This window comes from Melanerpes formicivorus, unplaced genomic scaffold, assembly GCF_026170545.1.
Source record: "Melanerpes formicivorus ecotype bairdi unplaced genomic scaffold, bMelFor1.0.p_v2 SCAF_62, whole genome shotgun sequence".
Classification (NCBI taxonomy): domain Eukaryota; kingdom Metazoa; phylum Chordata; class Aves; order Piciformes; family Picidae; genus Melanerpes; species Melanerpes formicivorus.
Window position 1 is genome coordinate 939,632 of NW_027142414.1, and position 21,082 is coordinate 960,713.

Below are 21,082 nucleotides of genomic sequence, written 5' to 3' on the forward strand. Positions count from 1 at the left end.
CATTTAAATATTTTATTGGTGAAATGTATAGGGGCTGTAACTCCTCCAAAGACAGAAAAAGATCAATTTTCTTGCATTTTCAGTGAGTTCAAATTGCTGAGATTTAGATCTACCTCATAGAGCATCCTTCCCTATGCAAGACCTAATCATCCAACATTACCCTTCTCAAGGGCTGGCTTCTCCGCTGACTCCAGCGCAGCACACATTTTCTCAGTGCATGCTGGAGGATGTTCTGATTACCTGTTTGTCTCAGGATATGCCCTAGTCTTCGTTAATCTAGGTTTATTATGCCAAGGCTTTCACAGCAGCTTAGAGCTAATGCAATGGATTTTAAGGGTTTACACAGTAGCAACTCTTTCAGTAGTCAGTCACCTCAGCAGTTTGATTAATTCAACAGGATTAAGCATTCTTAGTGCTTGGCTACCACAGGAGTGGAAAAAATCTGCTGTACCCCAGCATCTGTAGCACAAATAATCTATGGCCTAAAAATCATACATGAAATCTTCTTTCTTAACAAAGTCATTTGAGCTCAAGCTGTTCCTTTCCCCAGCTGTTACAGTCTTCCTCTTTATTCCTCTGTTATTTCCCTGATAAAACCAGTCAGTCTGATCTGGTTGGCTGGATCCTCTGTGGATATCTGAATACTTCTTTGAAACCAAGTTCATTCAAGGTTTCAGATCAGTTCCCTTTCATTGTCTTCTGAGACTCCTGGCTCTGCACCTCCTCTCCAAAACGAGATGCTGGCAGCACTGTAGACATGTAATAGTCACAAGACAGATTTGAGAGGTTGACATTCTGGCAGGCAAGACAGACCCATATTGTCTTAGCAGTTGATGTGGGTTTTGTCCCATACTGTCAGACAGTCACACTAGGGCAGGTACTGAGATTGCAGCAGCTTAAGATATCAACAGCCACAAAAGGAAAATGGTTAATTTCTTGGGAAAGCATTATTTTTAACTCACATGCCTGAAAATAGTGTGAGCATAGCAGAGTGATGGAAACAGTTTATCCCTGAATGAGAGATGTGAGCTTCAAGCAGATTGTCCACATCTTGTCTGTTCTTGGCAGGGGAAGTGGCAGTCACTGAGATGCAAACAGCTGCTTCCAGAGATGAATTTCTTTAAGGCTGACATCAGGACTTGGCTAAAGAATGGCATGTAGCTGCAAAAGCATGACCCCAATACAAAAAGCTGTTTTCAGATTTCAGCATACTAACTGCCAGAGACTGTTAGGTCACAATTGCAAGATGCATCTTATGCTGTGTATGAGTAAGGTGAATGTGCTGCAGCATAGTGTTACTCCTTGCCAGGTGGGGTGGGACTGGGGAGGCTCTGTCTGCAGCCTAGAGGGAAAAACCTGGTCATGTAAGCTCTAGCCAGTTTGTCAAAAAACATACCACCTAAGCAGAAGAAACACTAGCATGTGTGCCTTAAATATGAGGCTCACCTATTGTCAACATTTTGAACTCTATTCAACCAGAAGCACGGGCAAGAACTTTCTGGTGCTGCTAACACCTCAACCTGACCAAAGGATGCAGTATTTTGGTGCCAACAGAGCAATGTTAGCTAGACTGAAGCCCACATACTGCCACTAATTTGTGGTATAAGTTGGGACAAACTACCCGTTTTCCATTTCTTAAACCCAGGAATACTTGGACCCAGCTGGGTTTTGGGTGAAACCTGGTCACAGCATTAGTACAGCTCAGTAAAAGGTTTTTGTAAAGACTTCTGCAGTCTCCAAGTATGAACTTGCAGAGTGCCATCACCAGGATCATCCAAAATAATTTGGCTCCAGTCTCAGAGTGGTAGCAGACCTGGGCCCAAGGTACACCTATGCTTTTTCCAGCCCTATTGGAAAATGACATGCATCTTTACCCCAGAGAGCAGTCATCTAATATGCCAATGGATATTCCCCTCACCCTCTGTTGAAATAAGAAAAGGTAATAAAAAAAGCATGCATGAAAAGAAGTGCATCATTGCATTGTCTGGGAGTGGTTACAGCCCACAAAGAACCTTGATTTGTTTGACAGTGCAAATACATCCATTCACAGGTGCAGTAAACCAAGGACATGGCCATGACTACAGACAAGGAAAGAGGGGTATCAAAGCAAGGGCAATAGGAACTCTGAGGCAAACTTTTGAATATAGGCTATCTGCTCATGGCTGTAACCATCTTCTCTACTGATTCAGTTTTCAAACAGATAACCTGTTATGTACATTAAAACCTGGCAATAGAATCAGCACTCCCTATCTTTGAAGGGGACGAGTCCCACTCCTAGCAACATAGTTTAAAACGGGTCTGTAGAGAAGCTTGCAAGTGGATTGAGTACTGACAGAGCCACAAGCCCTGCGTTACTGCCAACTGGTAACAGACCTCTCCAGGCTTCTTAGTATCATGGCTTACCACACAGGAAACCCAGCTTGAGTTCAACTCCAGCACTCTTTTAACAACACAATTATTGGTAAATTACCTGAACTACCTCTGTTTTAACCTGTGAAGACAAACTATTAAGAGTACAGGCTGGTCTTGTCTGTATATGAACCTAAATGGTTTCTATCACTTGCATTCCCTCTGCAAACATGTTATCCTGCTTACAGGAGAACACAGATCTTTGTATCGCCTGGAAAGGTGGTAGTAGACATTAGCATCTCTGTGTCAGGTTGGGATACAACAAAATACACTGCTGTAACTTGTGTCCTACTGGAGGTCAGGAATAAACTATAAGGCTGCCCCGAATCCAAATTCACCCTGCACAATGTCTTCCTCAGGACTTAACTTTGCCCTGGAGAATGGAGGGCAATGCTGCTGAGAGCTGCCAGAGCATCTTGTGAGTCTGTGCATGAATTCTCTGCTCCTGCACAGTGTCTCTGTGGTGTGTATTTCATGACTCATTAAAAGTACCAAAAGAGTTGTTCCAGAGGCCAATCTCTTTTGAATGCCCAATAGGAAGATAATCTTGAGGGCTCTGGAAGAATTTATAAAGGCAGGTGGGGTATCAAGATCAGTGATGTTGAATGCTGAGCATGGGACAGTGAAGTAATTTTTCACAGGTTGTTCAAGATAAGGTGTTGGGTTGTTTGCACAGGACTAGTAACTACTTGCATGATGTTTTTTAAGGAATAACAGGAATAGTGTACCTAGAGAGGTGGGGGCATTAAGGATGGTGAAAAACTATTTGAGACATTAGAATAGTAAGAACGCTGTGAAAATTGCACCATCATTCAACAAAAATGAGAAGGTTGTGGGGGAAGCAAAGTTCACCTTTGAAATACCATAATTTCAGTTTAAAACCCAGTTGTTTTGAACTCTCTCCATCATGTTGAGACACTTGAACGTGTCCAGAGAAGGGCAATGAGGGTGGTGAGAGGCCTCGAGCACAAGCCCTACGAGGAGAGGCTGAGGGAGCTGGGATTGTTTAGCCTGGGGAAGAGGAGGCTCAGGGGAGACCTTCTTGCTCTCTACAACTACCTGAAGGGTGGTTGTAGCCAGGAGGGGGTTGGTCTCTTCTCCCAGGCAACCAGCACCAGAACAAGAGGACACAGTCTCAAGCTGTGCCATGGGAAGTTTAGGCTGGAGGTGAGGAGAAAGTTCTTCACTGAAAGAGCTGTTAAGCATTGGAATGTGCTGCCCAGGGAGGTGGCGGAGTCACCATCCCTGGAGGTGTTCAAGAGGGGATTGGACGTGGCACTTGGTGCCATGGTTTAGTCCTGAGGTCTGTGGTGACAGGTTGGACTCTGTGATCTTTGGGGTCTCTTCCAGCCTTGGTGATGCTGTGATTCAAGCAAAAAGGATCAAACGAACTTGCTTACAAATGAATGAAGTCTAGATTTGTTATCACAAGAGATTTTTTTAATATGGTTTGTGACAAGCAATATCAAAGTTATCAACTCTCAAGCTTCATGTTCTGAAACCAGACAACTCTCAGCAACGAGAAAAAAAACCAAACCAAACCAAAACAAAAGAGAGAGAGAAGTTGTGCACTGATAAACATAGGAGGCATATTGTTTGGTTTTTTTTTTTTGTTTAATTAAATATGAAAACAGGAGCTGTGTACATTATTCAGTTATTTATTTTCCCTAGAAAACACAGCAGTTTCAAAAGTTTATTGTAAAATATTTTCATGAAATGAGTGAACCAGCAAACACATGCGCTTGTGTGCCTTCCCCCCTCCCAAGATAACCGTGATCCAAGAGACATAGGCAGATGTAAAAAGTGAAAGAGAACAAGTGGCGTCCTGCTGTCGTTTGGTTCATTCTGCTTTTGGAAAGGATGGAATGTTTCATATTGTGCTCGACTTTCTATGTCACAACAAAACAAAAAATAGCCCGGTGCGATACTTTAACATTTTCCTCTAAGTTTCAATCTGGTGGAGAAAAATACCTTTTATTCTTTATTTTCTTTTTTTTTTTTTTTTGTATAATAAAATATGTCTGTTCTTTCTTTTTTTTTTTTTTTCCTTAAATTCAGCTCTTTTTTTTTTTTTCCTTTTTTTTTTTGCACAAAATAAGTTTTGTAAACTGTCGTCGTCGTCTTTTTTTTTTTTTAAGGGCAAGGTAGGCGGTGCCGGGTCGATGTCCTCCCCCCTCCCCCAGCCCCTACTTAAAAACGTGATCTGGTATCTGAAGCGAAACAGGGAAACACCAAAAAAAAAATATTATAATAATAATAAAACAAACCCAAGAGCGGAGCAGAGGCTGCTTTGCAAAGAGAAAGAGAAGGGCGTGTCGGACGGGGGAGAGGGGAGGGAACGTGTGGTGGGACAGAGGGGGCGGGAAAAAAATTAAAGGTCACTTTCACCATAGAGTGCCGTGGAGAAGGACATGTAGTCCAGGGCACCAGGCACAGCATCACGGCCATTGTAGGGTGCCATCCTGGCAATGCAGTATTCGGCCTGATCAGGAGGCAGCTCTCGCCGTAACTCGTCCACAGTGATGTAGTTCTGCAAGGAGGACAAACAGAAAGACGATCGTCAGCTTCAGGAACCTGACCTTCCTCACACTCTGCCAATCCTGGCCTGCATCAGGAACAGTGTGGCCAGCAGGAGCAGGGAGGTCATTCTGCCCCTGTACACTGCACTGGTTAGGCCACACCTTGAGTACTGTGCCCAGTTCTGGGCCCCTCAGTTTAGGAAAGATGTTGAGTTGCTGGAACGTGCAACAGAGTTGGTGAGGGGTTTAGAACACAAGCCCTATGAGGAGAGGCTGAGGGAGCTGGGGTTGCCTAGCCTGGAGAAGAAGAGGCTCAGGGGAGACCTTCTTGCTCTCTACAACTACCTGAAGGGAGGTTGTAGACAGGCAGGGGCTGGTCTCTTCTCCCAGGCAACCAGCACCAGAACAAGAGGACACAATCTCAAGCTGCACCAGGGGAGGTTCAGACTGGATGTTAGGAAGGAATTCTTCACAGAGAGAATAATTTGCTATTGGAATGTGCTGCCCAGGGAGGTGGTGGAGTCACCATCACTGGAGGTGTTTAGGAGGAGATTTGACAGGGTGCTTGGTTGCATGGTTTAGTTGATTGGGTAGTGTTGGATGACAGGTTGGATGCGATGATCTTGAAGGTCTCTTCCAACCTGGTTTATTCTACTCTATTCTGTTCTATTCCTTGGGGAAGACAATAGGCAGGGACAGGACTCCAACAACTAGACTGGTACTGTGCTCCCCCATGGGAGCTTTCTTCACATACACCTTGGGAAGAAACTTGGTCACTCCCTACTGTGGGGGGAGTTGTAACAGAGGGAAAGATTGGTTTTGCAGGAGTGATGCTGGCACACCTAAAGAAAAGACCCAGAGGTAAGTAAGGTAAGTTGTTAGGGTAAGCCTGTGCCTTCCTGTTGACAGTGGAGGTCTTGTTGAAAGCCAGTGGGAGGAAGGAGGAATTTAATTTGGATCCTGTCCCTCAGTAGCAGGAGGTAACAGCTGCCCTTCAGAGCAAGGGAAGGAGCCATTCTTGCTAGCTCGTGCTGGAGGCACCAATGCAGGCAGCACACAACCAAACGCTGTGAATTGCTTCCGCAGTTCTCCCAACAATCCCTGCCTTTCACAGCGGACATTTTTAATAAGAAAGCAAAACTCCTTATGTAAATTCAGCTTCTGGAGACTCACTAAGCTGAGCTGATGTAGCCTGGCTTCTCTCCATGCAGTAGGTAACAGTAGCTGCCTGTTTGCTAACCGGTATGTTGTCTTTAGCTGACTGACTCATGGGCATTTGTGGTCCTTCTGAACAATGGTTCAGATTTCACACCACCTCTCCTTCCCCTGTGACTTTTTAATTATTTTTCCCTTCCTCCCTCTCAGATTGGAGTGAGTAAGAGGCATTTTTCTTCATAATGAAATACTGCCTGATTCATGTTACAGTCACTAGAGCACACTAAACACTGACAAGTCTGTTTAACATCCTGTACAGAGCAAACGAGTTAATAAGTAATACTGTATCCAAAAGTACCTATTTATTCCCTGACTGGCTTATCTGAACAACGTGGAATTTTCAGGCCTCAAAAAACAGGAGGACTGCCTTCAGTGAGGTAGAAGCCTAAAGAAGAGGTATCACGGGTTTCTACATTACTGATTATGATTACTAGTGAAAGGTGGAAACCAGTACTGGATTTACCATCTGAGAAACGGTATCTCACATTTCAAGTGAGATGAATAAAATCATTTGCAACTATGGCAATATATTAATGTTACATGTAGCTATCACTTGTTCAATTACATAAAAGATTTGTGGGGATTGTTATGTAAGAAAAAATAAGATTACATAATTTTTTAATCATCTGGTTCCACTGATAAAAGCAAGTTTAGAAAATTAGTGGGTATTATCCTCTGAGATTTCCTACTTTTGTCCAATTTCTATGATTGAGAGGTGCTCCCCTTGCAGATATCGAGCACATCCTCAATGAAAATCGACCACTGATTGTACAAGAAGTGGTAGAGTCCCACGTAGATCTGAGAAAGGTCATCTCAGGTTTACAGCTATCAGTATTTAATAGTTTTTCAAGACTAATCAATTACCATCTGTTGAATTTGTTCATATATTCTAAAATAACAAATTGCAACCAAGCTCTTAATTAAATTTTTGAAGCAAGAGTGGGCAGCAGAGTTCTGACTGGCAGCTGAACAGGACTTTCAAGTGCTTGGCCGGCTGCTCATTAACTTACACTTTAGCCTTGCACTCCTCCAGTGCTACAAAATGTTCCTGTGAACATACCCTCCACGCCACAGAGTGCTTCCCTCAACGCTTCCTCTCAGAGACAAAAGGGATAAAGGAAAGCAGGAGCAATGCAAACGGAGGAAAGAAGGTGTGCAGCCTGACCTTGTCTCCAGCCAGGATCTTGAAGGAAGCCATGACCTGGTCAGCAGTGTCTGTATCTGCTGTTTCCCGGGACATGAAGTCGATGAAGGCCTGGAACGTCACTACACCCAAACGGTTTGGGTCGACGATGCTCATGATGCGGGCAAACTCTGCCTCTCCCTGCAGAACAAGAGTCATGTAAGCCTGGACATCTGGGCAGCAGTGTTTTGAAAGTGGTGAACAACTGTCCAGCAGCACATCTCACAGCTAGAAAAGCAAAGCCAAACAGAAATCACTTCCGGGATTTTTTCGTGTGGTTTGGTTTTTTTCTGTGGCTTTTTGTTTGGGGCTTTTTTGATTGTTTTTGTTTCTTTCATTCTTTCTTTTTTTTTCCCCATCAGCGTGTTCTTTTTTAGCTTGCTGTTGTGTACAAATGCTTCCCACTCACTTCTCCTCAGAAATAATATTCCCAGCTGTGCCCTAGGGTAACATCCAACTCCATCTAGCTCTAGGACAATGTTCCTATCGGGGAACAATACAACACAGACTGTGGGCGAAGACTCCTATTTCTCTGTTATGCACATTGTACTAGATGTCTCTAGCAATATTTGAAGATCTGCATTCCTCAAATCCTTTCATTTACTAAAAGAGAACTTTTACACTTCTGTTCTGCTGCCAGAACAGAAACCATCAAAAAATGTCTCTGGGGTCTTTAACAGTATCTGGTTCATCTTAACTAGACATGCTTTGGAAACAAGGACTTGCACATCTGGAGTGATCCAGGGAAGAAGCCTTTATGGGGTAGGTCCTACAGAATCTAAAACCTTGTAGTGTAGTCTTCTGCATGTTTTTTTTGCATATAAACGGAAGATCATCCATTCTCATCTCTAAGACACTTTCTTCCCCAGGTAAAGAGGAGAGGAGAGCCGAGCTGAGTCGTCTTCCGGGAATAGGCTCTTCCAACACATCTAGAACAGTATAACTGCAAGAGTAATTAAGGTATCTAATCAAACGTTACTGTGGGTTAGCATGCTACACTAAAGAGTCTGTATAATGAGTAAGATGAATAAACACATCTTTGCCTGATACCAAGAGCACAGATACTGGGAGTACAGCTGAATATTTTTGCACTACACACTCCTGCTCTTTGATGAGCATTGAGCTTTGATGAAGTTCTTCCCATTTGTAACTGTGCCTCTCAAGGTGCCACATGTTACTGTTCTGAATATGCAGGTATGCTGGTGAGGGAAAAACTACAGGGAAGATGATTGGAACTTGAACTTCCATGTCCAGGAAGAGATGTGAAATAAATGGTAATGGTGAGAGGAGCAGCATTTGAGTGTATTTAGAAATCAGGTGGTGTGTACCTCAGATGTGTTCAACTGATACTTAGGCTGAGGAAGTTGTGTGCAGCTGTGCAAAGCACAGGTTTCAATACAAGGAGGTTTACTGTAGCACTTGTAGCTACATAGTTTGATAAATGTAATTCTTATTTGAAATACACAGGAATTAGATTTTGATGTCCACTGTTTTACCTTCAGCCACTGCTGCCAGACAGAAATTTTACATGTACAACCAGCATCAGGTTTAACATCCATTGCTGACAATTCTGGAAGATAAAGCTGTATTTATCTTGATTCACTACACATTCTCCCTTTATTTTTGAAGGTGCCTATGAGAATCACTTTGAACAGGAGTGACAGAGGGCTCTACATTACCATATTGTAACCCATGGAGATAAGGCAGGCTCGGAAATCTTCACAATCCATCATACCAGTCTTCTTCTACAGGGAATGATGAAAAGATGGAAAAAGCCAAGAGAAAAAGGGAGACCAGTCCAGGAAGAAATGAACCCACAGGAGACATTACAAAAGATGAGTTTCAACAGAGAGGAGATGGAAGGAAGGATTTATAGGACAACAGGAAACCACAGGGGAAAGGCAGTTTGAGAAGTCATGGAGAAGCATAGGTGGTTTTGGACATGGAATAGTTTATATGAAAGGAGCACATTGATGACAAGAAAAAGAATTAACATATCAAGCCAGACAGATCAAGAAATAGAGCAGAGAGTGAGTGTAAAGCGACAAAGAAGTAAATGGAATAATTTGAAGACACAAAAAGGAATTCTCCCAAGACACACAATTAGGGAATTAAAAAGGAATAGATATCAAGGTATGTTTAGAGAGGAAGTGGGATAGAAAAGTGATAGATACATAGTCAAATACAAGAATAGCAATGACAGATGGATTAAGACAAACAAGAAAAGAAAGGAAAAACCTGTTATTTTTCCAGAGTTTAATATCTGACTGTGTTCACCACTAGCATTCAGTACCTGTGCATCGTTTCCAATATCGTAACCCAAGCTGATGAGACAGGCTTTGAATTCCTCAGGGCCAAGTGTGCCGGAGTGGTCCTGGTTATGCGGTGTGCCAGGCAGCAGGACATGCAGTGCCAGTGGGGTGACGGTGTGGAGCGGAGGAAGTGAGACACAGTGGAGATCAAAGCAAGGTGGAAGGACAACAAACAGTTGCACCATGCAGTGGGTGAGGAGAGAAGGAGAGGAAGAATGACATGCAGATAGGAAGACAGGGAAGAAAAATAAAAAGTGCACAACATTAGATACACAATGACATTTCAGGATGTGCTAAAAATGCTCTTGGAACAGTTCCTTCTCAGAGAGCTCATCACATCTTGAGAGCATTTGAATGACAAAAACAGTTGATGCTCAGAAGCCTCAAGATCTCCATCTCCCACTGAATTACTTGCATCACTGCTTGTTATCCACAGTGTCAGAAGCCCTGTGTTTCACTAGTAACCCCGGAGTGCAGGTAAGCAGGCAGAGGCAGTGGGAAGCATTGCCTTCATCATCTAGTCAGACGTTCCAGTACAGGGGTAGGTGAGGGCAGGTATTTTTGGCAACACACTCAAGATAGCTTAGCTGTCAGGGCATCCCAGGAACAGACAAGGAAACCCAGCTGAAGCTCAGGGGTGCAGTGTTATGGCTGTATTTGAGACCTGCACATGAGGTGGAGCTTTGACTGGCAAAACCATTCAAGTGCTCAGCTCTGCAAACAGCACTGCTGCACAGCATAACATGGCTTGGCAGCTGCTCTTCCCTTTGCTCATTCCCCTCCCCCAGTGTTTGGACATACCCATCAAACTGTACACAAGCTACCACAGGAACTGAGACTCCCCATCCACCCTAGAGAATTTTAGCTCAGGACAGCCCACCATAAGCACTGAAGAGCCCCTGCCTGCCATCATCATCTCTGGCCAGATTAAGGAAGCTACAGACAGGATGGTGAGGCCAATTCAAACAATTTTCCTCAAAAAAGAAGCTCTGAAGGTCAGTGTTAAATCTTCATAAATTAAATATACAGTTACACATGGGAAATCCACATTCTTTCTTCATTATCTTCCAGACTGTTGTGGAGGCAGGGGCAAATGTCATGAAGGTCAAAACATAAAAATCTACAGGCCTTTATGGGTCCCTCTTCTAAGAGGGGAATCCATGGCTTTTGGTTTTTCTATGGCAGCTAGAGAAGGGCCAAAATAACCAGTGTTCATCTATCTGAGAGTGCTGCCAGCCAGTCTCTGAGGGCCCACTGCAGCCCTGTTCTCTGGACACCCTTAGAACAGTCTGGCTGGAGCAGCAAGTGGTGAGGATCAACCCAGATATGCATCACTGCCTTAGTATCTCTGCAGGCTGCTCATGGATTTCCAGACAACATTGAAACACTTCATAATGGAGCCTGTCTCAGGCTTGGGCTGCTGTCTCTGCTTCCCTGCATGAGATCTTTGTGATTCAGGCTACAGAAGGAAGAACTACAGACAGGCTGGCAAACTGAGGGAAGGAGGATTTCCTTTAAGAAGTCCCTTAGTGCCTTGGCACATATTTCTACAGTAAGGCAAGGCATGCTTTACACCAGAGTTTATTCACCTCATGCAATGCCACAGCATGTATAGATCTCCTGCTTGCTCTATATGAGAGCACTACTGGTTTCTTCAATACAAGTTTAAGCAAAGGTATGTGATTGTACAGGGACAGCTTCTCCAGATAATAATCTGCTCTCTAGAAAAGACAGGGGAATAGTCTAATTTCCTAATTAAGATGCACTTCTCACAGCCTAATCATCACTTAGCAGTCTTCACAGGACTGACTGCTCCACAAGAATGGCATTTTAAAGCATGAAACATCTTCTAGTGATCTAGTTTAGCACAGTCACTGCTTGAATCGCACTGTGCAGCCTACATGGAAGCTATAGCTTACCCAGCTGCAGTCAGCACTGACTTACCCTGTCGAAATGGTTGAAAGAAGCCCGGAACTCATTCATCTGTTCCTGGCTGATTCCTTTGGCATCACGGGTCAGAATCTGGTTTTCCACTTCATTGATGGTTCTAGCAATTGTTGTTAGTAATTGCTCCCAGCCCACTCGAATATGCTGGAAAAAGAGGACAGGACAATGTTTAAATTAAAAAAGCAGCACTTCTGCCTCTGAAGCCAGGGGATTGTGTGTGCTGCTTTTTGCAAATTGAATGATTCTGGTGACCAAGGCAGAACAACTCCATGTGCTCAGAAAAATTTCATTCCTATCTGCAGTGTGAGATACCCTGACATTTCAAATCTGTTTTGACTGAAAATACAAACAAACAAAAACATATTGGAGAGACCAATTCCTGAACTTAAGAAAATCTTTGTCCTACAACAAAGTTCCTTTGCCTCGTCAAAGCAACCTATCTGGGGCCTTTAATAAAAAATGAGATTCAAACATGGGGTTTCTAGGACTTAGTTGGGCAGAAAACTCTCCTTACCAAGAAAACAAACCACAGTCCTTGGAAGACAGTGGTGCTCCGCTGCCTCTGTTGTTGCTTAACAGAGACCTGGCCAGAGACCAAAACACAAGTTTCAAAACCCATCTGTGTTCTTCTGGACTCAGATTGAATTCAGATTGCAAGAAGCCTCCCATCAATAGACAACCAAAGTGATTTTAAGAAGCTTTTGTTGGGACCTTTCTTCTTTTGCCAGGCTGTGGTAGTTCAAAATCACCAGCACCCTCTTGGCCTTTCTAATCCCAGCTCCTAGGCTGCCACGATTGGGTGGCAGGAAAAACAAGACCAGCCAATTTTTCAAGCAATCCTGTTGATCTCATTCAGATTATTTCTATTGTCTATATTTGGAAGTACATGGGAATGGGTTGGCATAAAGTACAGCAATGCAAAAAAGGCATTCAGTGAAATGCTGCATGCTTGGCCACATTGTCAAGCAAATGCATTTCCCTGCAAACCACAACATGTGGCCAGAGCTAGACATGGCTCATGTTAACGGGCCACAGCAGATGAGGCTGGCTGATCTGCTGCCAAAACATTTACCTCCATGGTATAGTTGGTGTGCTTGTTGTCAAAGATCAGCGCTTCCTGGATCTGTTGGTGGTCTCCTTCCAGCTGGTCAATCTTTGGTTTGTAATTCACAATGCTCTTCTCATACTGCCGCAAGTGGTTGAGCTGGTCCTCCAGGGTCCCGTGCATCTCTATCGAAATGCGGCCGATCTCCTGCATTAGCCAAACCCAAGGAGTCAGATCTCATTGGAAGGGCAAGCCTCATCATGCCTGACATTTATTCCAGCTACTTCATGCTCACACGGGAGGATGAGTGAAAAAAAAAGAAGTATCTCATGGAGCAGTTACTTTAAATGAGCTGAGGCAGCATCAGCAAAAAATGTAGCAGAGCCCTGAACATTTTCCAGGCAAGATGAGTCACATGAGTTGTGTCTAATACAAGGGTACAAAAGGAAAGTAGAGAGCATGCGCTAGTAATGTGCCAAGCCAGAGCTTTTTCTGATGGGCTATCTGTCACTAACTCGGTCGCCTCATACAGACCAAATACATACAGCTCCTACCATCAGGAATAGCTTCGTATTTTGCTTTTTAAGCAGGTCTAAATACTTAAACTCCAATCTTACCTAAAGATAGAACATCTCCCTTAAAAATATCTCCTCTGGTGATGTTTGATATGCTAATTGTATTTATTGTGTCTTGCATATCAAGACCTCCCACAGGAAGGCTGGAGAGGGACTTTCAGAAGGGTGTCTAGCAATTGGGCAAGGGGGACAGGTTTGAAGCTGAGGGAGAGCAGGTTTAAACTGGATCTTCAGAAGAAGTTCTTCAGTAAAAGGGTGGTAAGACTCTGGAATAGGTTGCCCAGGGATGTTCTGGATGCCTCCACACTTGGAGTGTTCAAGGCCAGGTTGGATGAAGCCTTGAGTCACTGAGTGAGGTTGTGAGACCGCCCTGCCCATAGTGGGGAAATTGGAGTAGATGATCTCTAAGGTCCCCTCCAGCCTAATCCATTCTATGATTCTGTGAAAATATGATTTGGGTTTTTTAACTTGCTGTATCTAAACACAACTCTATTAAATTACCAGTGCTCCCCATTTTTAGTCATGTCTTTTATCTCTGTACTAAAGAGCTAGGGGAAGAAAAGTATGAGCACTTCAGTAATTGGTATTAATCTTAGGTCTCTCCACTGTTTCTCCTGCTATAAACTGAGGGAAGAATGACCGTGGTCAGGAAAGACCAAGGGTAAGGATATCAGCAAAGATCACAGTGGAAAACAGATTGTTTCAAAATGAGCAAAGCACTACCTCCATCTTGGTCTGGATCCAGGGCCCAATGACATTGGCCTGTGCACCAAACTGTTTACGAAGTCGTTCATTTTGCTGCTGGCGAGCATGCTCCTCCATCAGGGCTTGATCCCTCCTGGGCACCAGCTGCCGCACCTAGAGCCGAGAGTGACACCCCATGCAGTTTATGAGTAGAAAGGCACCCGTGGGGCAAAGAGTGGTACTTTCAGGTTATGCCTTTAATTTTTTTCCCACAGATCTTGAACAGAAAGTAGTAGAGTGTAAAGAAATCACTATTGAGTGTAAAAAGTTAAACAATGATAGTTCTAAACGATCCCACTGCAGAGGCATCTACCACAAGATTTAGTTTGGAAAACAATCTTTTAGCTTCTTTGGCTCTGGCTGATGCTTCTCCTGGCTTTACTGACCCTGACTGCATCCCTTTTGTTGTGACTGGTATTAACAACAACTTCTCTGCTCTGTCCCTTTTTGTATACAGAGGGGTAGGGAGGGAGGCAGGGAAGGGAGAAGCTGTTGCAGCTCCCTTGGTCTTCGGCCAGGGGGGCGGTCTTTGTGCTGTTTATTAGTTGTAAATACCTGTAAATATTTGTAAATACTGTGTATTTTGTACATATTCATTGCATTTCATTGTAGATTGTAGTTTTGCTTGTAAATACAGCTTCATTTGCTTCCAAATGAGCTGGGGTCTGGCAAATTTAATGTTGCAGGGGAATTTTTTCAATCAACCACATTACAGAAAGGTAGGAATTGCTGCAAGGAAGGGAGGAGCACTGGGTGCTTGCACTGAAAACAACCACTCAGGCAGTTTAGGACACAGTGGGAAGGCTCATGGAATGTGAATCTTATCTGCTGTAAGATGCACACGGCAAACTCCACTCAGGCTATGGAAAACCAGAGGAAGCTTCTATTCACTACGTGGGTTTTTGTGGCTCATGCTAACTGGACTGCAGGACTCTATTCAGATCTCACTTTAGTGATCTCATTTGGTAGTAAGAACCATTAGCGGAGCTGGTATGGAGAACAGATGCTCTGTGGAAACAGAACATCTGAAGGACTGAATGGTGAAAAACTCACATGCCATACTTCCTCGCTTCTCGGGTCAGCTGAGGACTGAAAACCTCAAAGCTTCTAATTTAATATCTTTTATTATAAAACTAGCAAGTAGAATGGATCTGACACTCCTTAGGCATTTCTATGACAGAGCTTTTCTACATTCCAAGCACATGGGAATTGAGCTGCAAATGAATGACAAAAACCCCCAAAGCTCAGCAGTAAGCCTGAGAAGATAACTAAAGCATAAACGATCCACTTCCTGAGGCCTCTGTGACTGAGCAGCAGCAGCACCCTCCCACACCAACTGGCAAGGTTGAAAACAACTCACATGTTCCCATTTCCCATTGATCTCTTGTGGGGTGATCGTAGTGTAAGGATTTGTTCCTGCCATGTTGACATGGTATGTCTGGACAATCTTTGAGACTTCATTGTGGATTCCCAGGATGGCCTGTCGCTCCTTGTCAGCATCTGGCAAAGTGGCTTTGAACTGTTCGTGGGCTGTGCTTAATCCCTGCAGAAGGAAAACAGCAAAGGATGGGTAAGAGCATTAGCTACTGAATAGCCTCCTTAGCAAATGTATTGCTGCAGAAGTGGTTGGCAAAGCTTACATATACCCAGGTTACAAAGCAGGCTACACTAATATGACTTTCATGTTCTCTCAGCATCACTAAACAGGCTATTTTAAGTAGTTAAACGACGTGGTCTTGTTTTCTCTCTGTTTCTGTTCCATGCTGAACAGTGACAGAGACCACAGCCCAGGAAAATGGTGTAATGATTCTGGCTCACAATTGAGAGGGATCTATTTTCCAGCACTGGTCTGTGACTGCCTGTCAGGCCTTTTGGAAAGATTCAACTACTAGCACTACGATTAAAGCAGACAGGTCTCACTAGTGAAAACACACCACCTCTTTGTTCTCCCACAAGAAAGCGCACACCTAAGGTAACTCCAGATGAATAATACGAGTCAGATTCAGTCTGATCAGTCAGTTAGAACTAGGTGAAGGTCTTCCAGCCAACAGCAGTCTCCCAGAGGCAAAATATGCTCCAGCCACCACAAAGCAGCTCCTCCTCCCTGAACACAACAGGCCCTTTTCTGTTCCCTGTCTTGCGCCAGTGCCCAGACTGTGCTCCAAGGATCGATGGTGGGGACACGCTCGCTGGTAGTTTGCGGACAGCTGACAAGCCAGCTGGTCCTGGCTCATCTCCCACTGCTTCCACAGGACTTTAAGGTACTTCATCCCAGTAGCCTGGAATAGCAAGATTAGGGAAGCAAACGCAAGGGAAAGGCAGTAAAATGAATGCGGGAGAGAGAGGCATGTGCAGGGATAGTCGAGGGAACAGTGTGGACAGAAGAGGGAATGAAGTAAACCTCATGATTTACCACTCTCTTACAACACACACACTGTAACTACTGTTTGTAAAATTGCTCCCTTACATGGTGACTCATTACTTTGCAGCTGCTGCAGTGGCCATAGAGATGTAGTGCAAGTCTGGGGAAGACACTGAAAACAAGGACAGCTAGATGTTGGAAGAGTTTAAATGCTGTTCAGATTTGTTCTGCATTACAAAGGACTACTTAGTGATCCCCTTTGTTCAGGAGGGAGGGAAACAAGAAACAAGTAGCAGCTCCATAACAAAGCTGATACCAAGCTAGAATTATTTCACTACCCCACTGCCTCCTGGCTGCATAGCGTCCCTTGTTGGTCTCCTATTTTTTACCTCACTCATGGCTGTGTTGCTGTCAACCATCACCAAGTCAACCTAAGTTCTGACTTGGATTCTTTCCATGAGCCCATCAAATGGGAGAAAAATTCCCCACTGCAGCCTAGGGAAGAGTAATTGCTGCTCTCAAAGGTCTGAAAAATACCCATGGATACCTCAAGCTGCTTTCATAACAACCTTTCAAAAGTGGGAAAATGGAAATACTTTCCCTATTGCAGGAAGAAACTTCTGCTTCAAATGGTGATCCACTGCCAAAATGGACAATTCTGACTCTTCTTGTGCTGGCAGCTCAGCAACTGCCCTTGTGGCACATTCTATCACATAGGAGCAAGTGACCCAGACATGTCATTACATGAGACAACTGACCTACAGAACCTGTGAGCAGCATTAAGCTTTCATCACATGGGTTAAAAACCCCACACATAACCCCAAAAGAGTCTCTCAATATTCAGGATTTCATTAATAAAAGTCTGGAGTTACACTGAAAGATCCCCTTTCAGTTCTCTGTGACCAGGTGGGATGGTGTGAGCATGCTTCATACCTATTCAGATTTGGAATAAATAACAGAAGAACTCCTTTTTTTGTTCTCTTGCTAAGGCTCACTCACTAGAGCAAAGGCACCAAACTATGATTTATAAAGGACTAGGAATCCAGGAGACCCTCAATTTCTTTCTGTCCCAGCCTGACTGGCACAAATGACTACTCTGTACCTGGATCTCCTCAATGGTGTGAACAATGAATGTGTCCTGCAGGTCTTCCATGGCCCCTTCCATCCAGTTATTGAAAGGGGCAGCTCGTTTGGCATATTCCAGGTACAACTGGTCAATTGTTTCCAGTAGCTTCTCTGTCCTCTGAGCATGCACAAAAACAGAAAGAAAATCAGGCAAGACAGTTAGAAAACAAAAAATCACATTGATATGTGGGTCCTCTGAGCTGCTCCTTTGTTCCAGATCTCCTAGATGCTCCCTGCTCCCATAATGGCACTACATTGAAAGTCATTCTGCTGTTAAGAGATTACATACAGGATGGATTTTTTTTTTTCCTGAGGGAAAAATCTGAGGTCTTTTGAAATAAACCAAAAGAACGACAGTCTGTTTAAGCAGGAAAAAACCTGCAAAGCACAGAAAGGTAAAAATGAATAACCTGAGGAAACAAATGGCACCATGATTGGACTGGAAGGGGAAAAGCAGGCTAAATATACTGAAATGCAGCCCTTGTTTACAGCGTGGGATGTTCTAGGAGTGCAGAAAAAGCATTAAACTGGTTGCTTGTGTGCACTGCAACTCGCTTTCCACAAATGATCTACCCACGCAACCCCGAAGGTCCAACTTGTAACATGTCTCACCTCCAAGGCTTCTCTACGTTTCTGGGTGAGGGCACCCAGATTATCCCACTGATCACAGATCTTCTGGCACCTGGCATTGACACTGGGAGAGTCATAATAGTCCAGCTCACTGTAAGAGGTGGGGGAAAAAACCACATAGGACACAAAGTCAGATAAAAAGTATTTGGAGAAGAAAGAGAAACCCATTAGAAATCTTTGTTAGCCTTGACGATACATCCAGACAAAAATCTCACGGTCTCTGTACGTAAAGCAAGCCAGGAAGACAGCAGTATCTAGCTTTGGAGACACTGTATGTTATGGTACATCAAACAGCACAGAACAGGAAGAAAAACAACCACCACCCAAGGCCTCAATAACATTGCCTGATGGGAATAACTTGGCACTGGGGGAAGTGAGCATAGACTTCTGCTCAAGATGGGAATAAACAGATTATGTGCAGAGCAGTATGTCCCTACCCTCTGCTGAAAACATCATGTGGGCTTCCTGTACATCAGAATGGGCAGAGAGGGTTTGGTTATGAATGCAAAGAAGCTGCTTAAGAGTGTTCCAAGAGTTGCATAGCACAGGTGGCAAGGGATAGCTAAATTACACAAGCCATTCACTTATTTGAGACAATTAGAATGATAGGGTAGGCTTCACTTCTGTATGCCTGAGATCAAGTGCTTTGCTGAGGTGTCTCTGGGCTGGCACTCACGGAAGATGGGTTGGTAAGAATATGGGTGAGAAAAAGAGAACATCGCACTAAGCTGAAGCCTGTGGTCTTGCATTGCTTTGTGCTCTTAGTTCTGCATGTGGTCAAAGTGGGAGAAACCTGCAGGCCGAGGAGACCAGCCAAACTGGAAAATGTCAGCTCTGAAAGCAGAATAACTCACAGGGCTACTGCATGACCCTGGGCCATCTGATGCCCACTTCTCTATACAGCAATGCAGGTTTAAACAGCTGCTTTTCACCTCTCCTGGCCATGTTTCTTCCCACCACTGTACTGCCCTCCTGAGGTATGTGGGCACAACTGTTGGTGGGAGTCCTGCAGTAAATGAGCCAGGAAACTGATTTGGACTAAAAATAACTTTTTCTTCACTGGGTTTTTAATCCAGATCAGTTCCTTGATCTACTTTGCTGCAGAGCCAGCATTGCAGATGAAAGAACTGCTTCTGAAAGCCTGGCTTGTAATGCACTAGTTATGGACCACTATTGCTGGGAAGTGGAACGTGCTGAAGCCCCAAATACGCCTGGTATAGGCAGCTGCAGTGGCTTCCTCCAGACCCTCTCCATCTCCCTGGCAGTGTATCTCTGGGGGAGAAAAGCTCAGCCATAGTTTTTCAGGGTATAGCATCTTTGCTAAGATGGAAGATGGATTTTAGAAGGATGGCAGACCCTACTATTCTCACACTTTGGAAGAAATCAGCTCTTCCCTAGCTTAGGGACCAGCTTCCCCTGTTGCTCTTAGAACTGCAGTTGCTTTGGCTGGCATGTAGCATGTGCTTTGGAAATGGCAGTTCAGCTAATGCTTGCTGACTAGCCAGCCTCAGTTTTAATCTTACTGACATGCAGGATTGCCTTGAACTCTCCTCCTGTTCCAAGGTCAATCCTCCAGTGGACAAGGGAGCAATTCTGCAAATCTGTGCTGTTAAAGACGATAACGATCTTGATCCAATAATCCTGATTTTTTAGAACAAAACAGTCCTTCAGCCTCAGAGTACTGATCTTAGCCCAGACACCCACTTGAGATAGGCCAAAGTAATAGAGAAGTATTTTTAAAATAGGAAACAAAGTCAGAGCCAAATTGTTCAGACTGTTTTTGCCAAGAAACACGCAGGGCTTTCAAATTCTCTGCCTGTGCTATAGAGGCCAGCTCTTTACCTGCCTGCTGTCCCCAGCAATCAACATCCCGCCCTAAGGAGATCTCATTTCTCCCGGTAACCTGCCTCACTTGTCACTTCAGGAAAAGGAGTGGAACTGATGGTTTCCAAGCAGGGAGAAAGCACCTGAGCTACTGTGGGAATGCCCTGGAGCAAGTGCTGAACAGAGTCCATCCAGTGTGGTACTCCTGGGCTGAAGGGCCCAAGGTGGAAGCAGAGGCCACCACACTCTCAAGCACCGGTAAAGGTTTTTTCCCCCGCCAGAAAAAGGAGGATTCTTTTGACAAGAAAGAGCAAAGCAAGAGCCTGATATCCTCTGCTGTTCCTGGAAAAGTATGCCAGAGTTACAGCCCTGAAACCTAGGAGGCACCAGTGGCAGGTCAGACTCTTAAGGAAAGGGTTCACAGAGCATAAAAAGCTGGAAGAAGTCAGAAACTTGGCTTGGGAATAGAATGCAGCCGCCCCCCATCAGCACCCACGACTCATCCGTTCTCTGATCTGCTCTTCTGGTGCATCTGGATACTGGAATGCAGTATCCTAGATACTGTTTAGAAACACTGGGACTTCCCAGCATTCTTCTATGGAGACTGATTTATGCTTTCCAGAGGGCAGAGGGCAAAGCTGATTGAGCCTCTCAGGCCCAAAGGATGGGATGTGTGCCAGGGTGCCATACTTCAGCTCTTGTGCAATAGCAGCAATCTGTTCCACGCGGTCCTGGTGTGCAGCCAGGTCGCTCTCAAAGGCCTCGTGTTTCTTCAGCAGGGCCTTTATCTCCGAGAGGGTAGCAGTTTCGTAATCCTTCTGCTGCAGCATTGCTTCCTTACCTGGGGAGGGAGCCAAAGGACAGCAGAATGAAGGGCAGGACCCAATGCCCCCCAAAGCCACCTAGGTACCCCTGGAAGCCCTCAAAAGAACATCTGCCAGACTTCAGGCACCCTGCCTAAAGTTTACCCTCATGCATGCTGGCCTAGAGATCCTTCACTTTCAAACAATGGACTGAGTTTGCCATTAACAACAGAGAAGGGTGTGTAGTGCAGCTCGAGCCAGTGCTGTCTGTTCATAGTACGCTTGTCTCAGTATGTGCAGTCTGGGCTCTGCTGGGTCTGTAGATGCCAACTGTAGCATTTAGTCTACAGTAATTTTTCCTCTGCTCTGTACCTCTTTTCTATGCAAAT

The 21,082-nt window shown here is 44.4% G+C and overlaps 1 protein-coding gene across 5 annotated transcripts in view; it reads right to left on the reverse strand.

Annotated features, from left to right (window-relative positions):
• Positions 1-3,827: 3,827 nt before the first annotated feature.
• Positions 3,828-21,082, reverse strand: part of ACTN1 (actinin alpha 1) — a 94,226-nt gene continuing 76,971 nt past the window's right edge. For 2 of the 5 annotated variants that reach the window (XM_068162077.1, XM_068162076.1), the window contains exons 12-21: positions 20,581-20,731; positions 18,049-18,157; positions 17,414-17,554; positions 15,310-15,492; positions 13,929-14,063; positions 12,658-12,837; positions 11,583-11,729; positions 9,006-9,071; positions 7,309-7,467; positions 3,828-4,939 (exon numbers count right to left, since the gene is read on the reverse strand). In XM_068162077.1, coding sequence (XP_068018178.1) covers positions 4,781-4,939; positions 7,309-7,467; positions 9,006-9,071; positions 11,583-11,729; positions 12,658-12,837; positions 13,929-14,063; positions 15,310-15,492; positions 17,414-17,554; positions 18,049-18,157; positions 20,581-20,731 — 1,430 coding nt within the window. In that variant the 3' untranslated portion in view covers positions 3,828-4,780. Of the gene's footprint in view, positions 4,940-7,308; positions 7,468-9,005; positions 9,072-9,619; positions 9,701-11,582; positions 11,730-12,657; positions 12,838-13,928; positions 14,064-15,309; positions 15,493-17,413; positions 17,555-18,048; positions 18,158-20,580; positions 20,732-21,082 lie in introns of all 5 variants that reach the window. The other 3 variants (XM_068162075.1, XM_068162074.1, XM_068162078.1) reach the window with 2 other exon arrangements.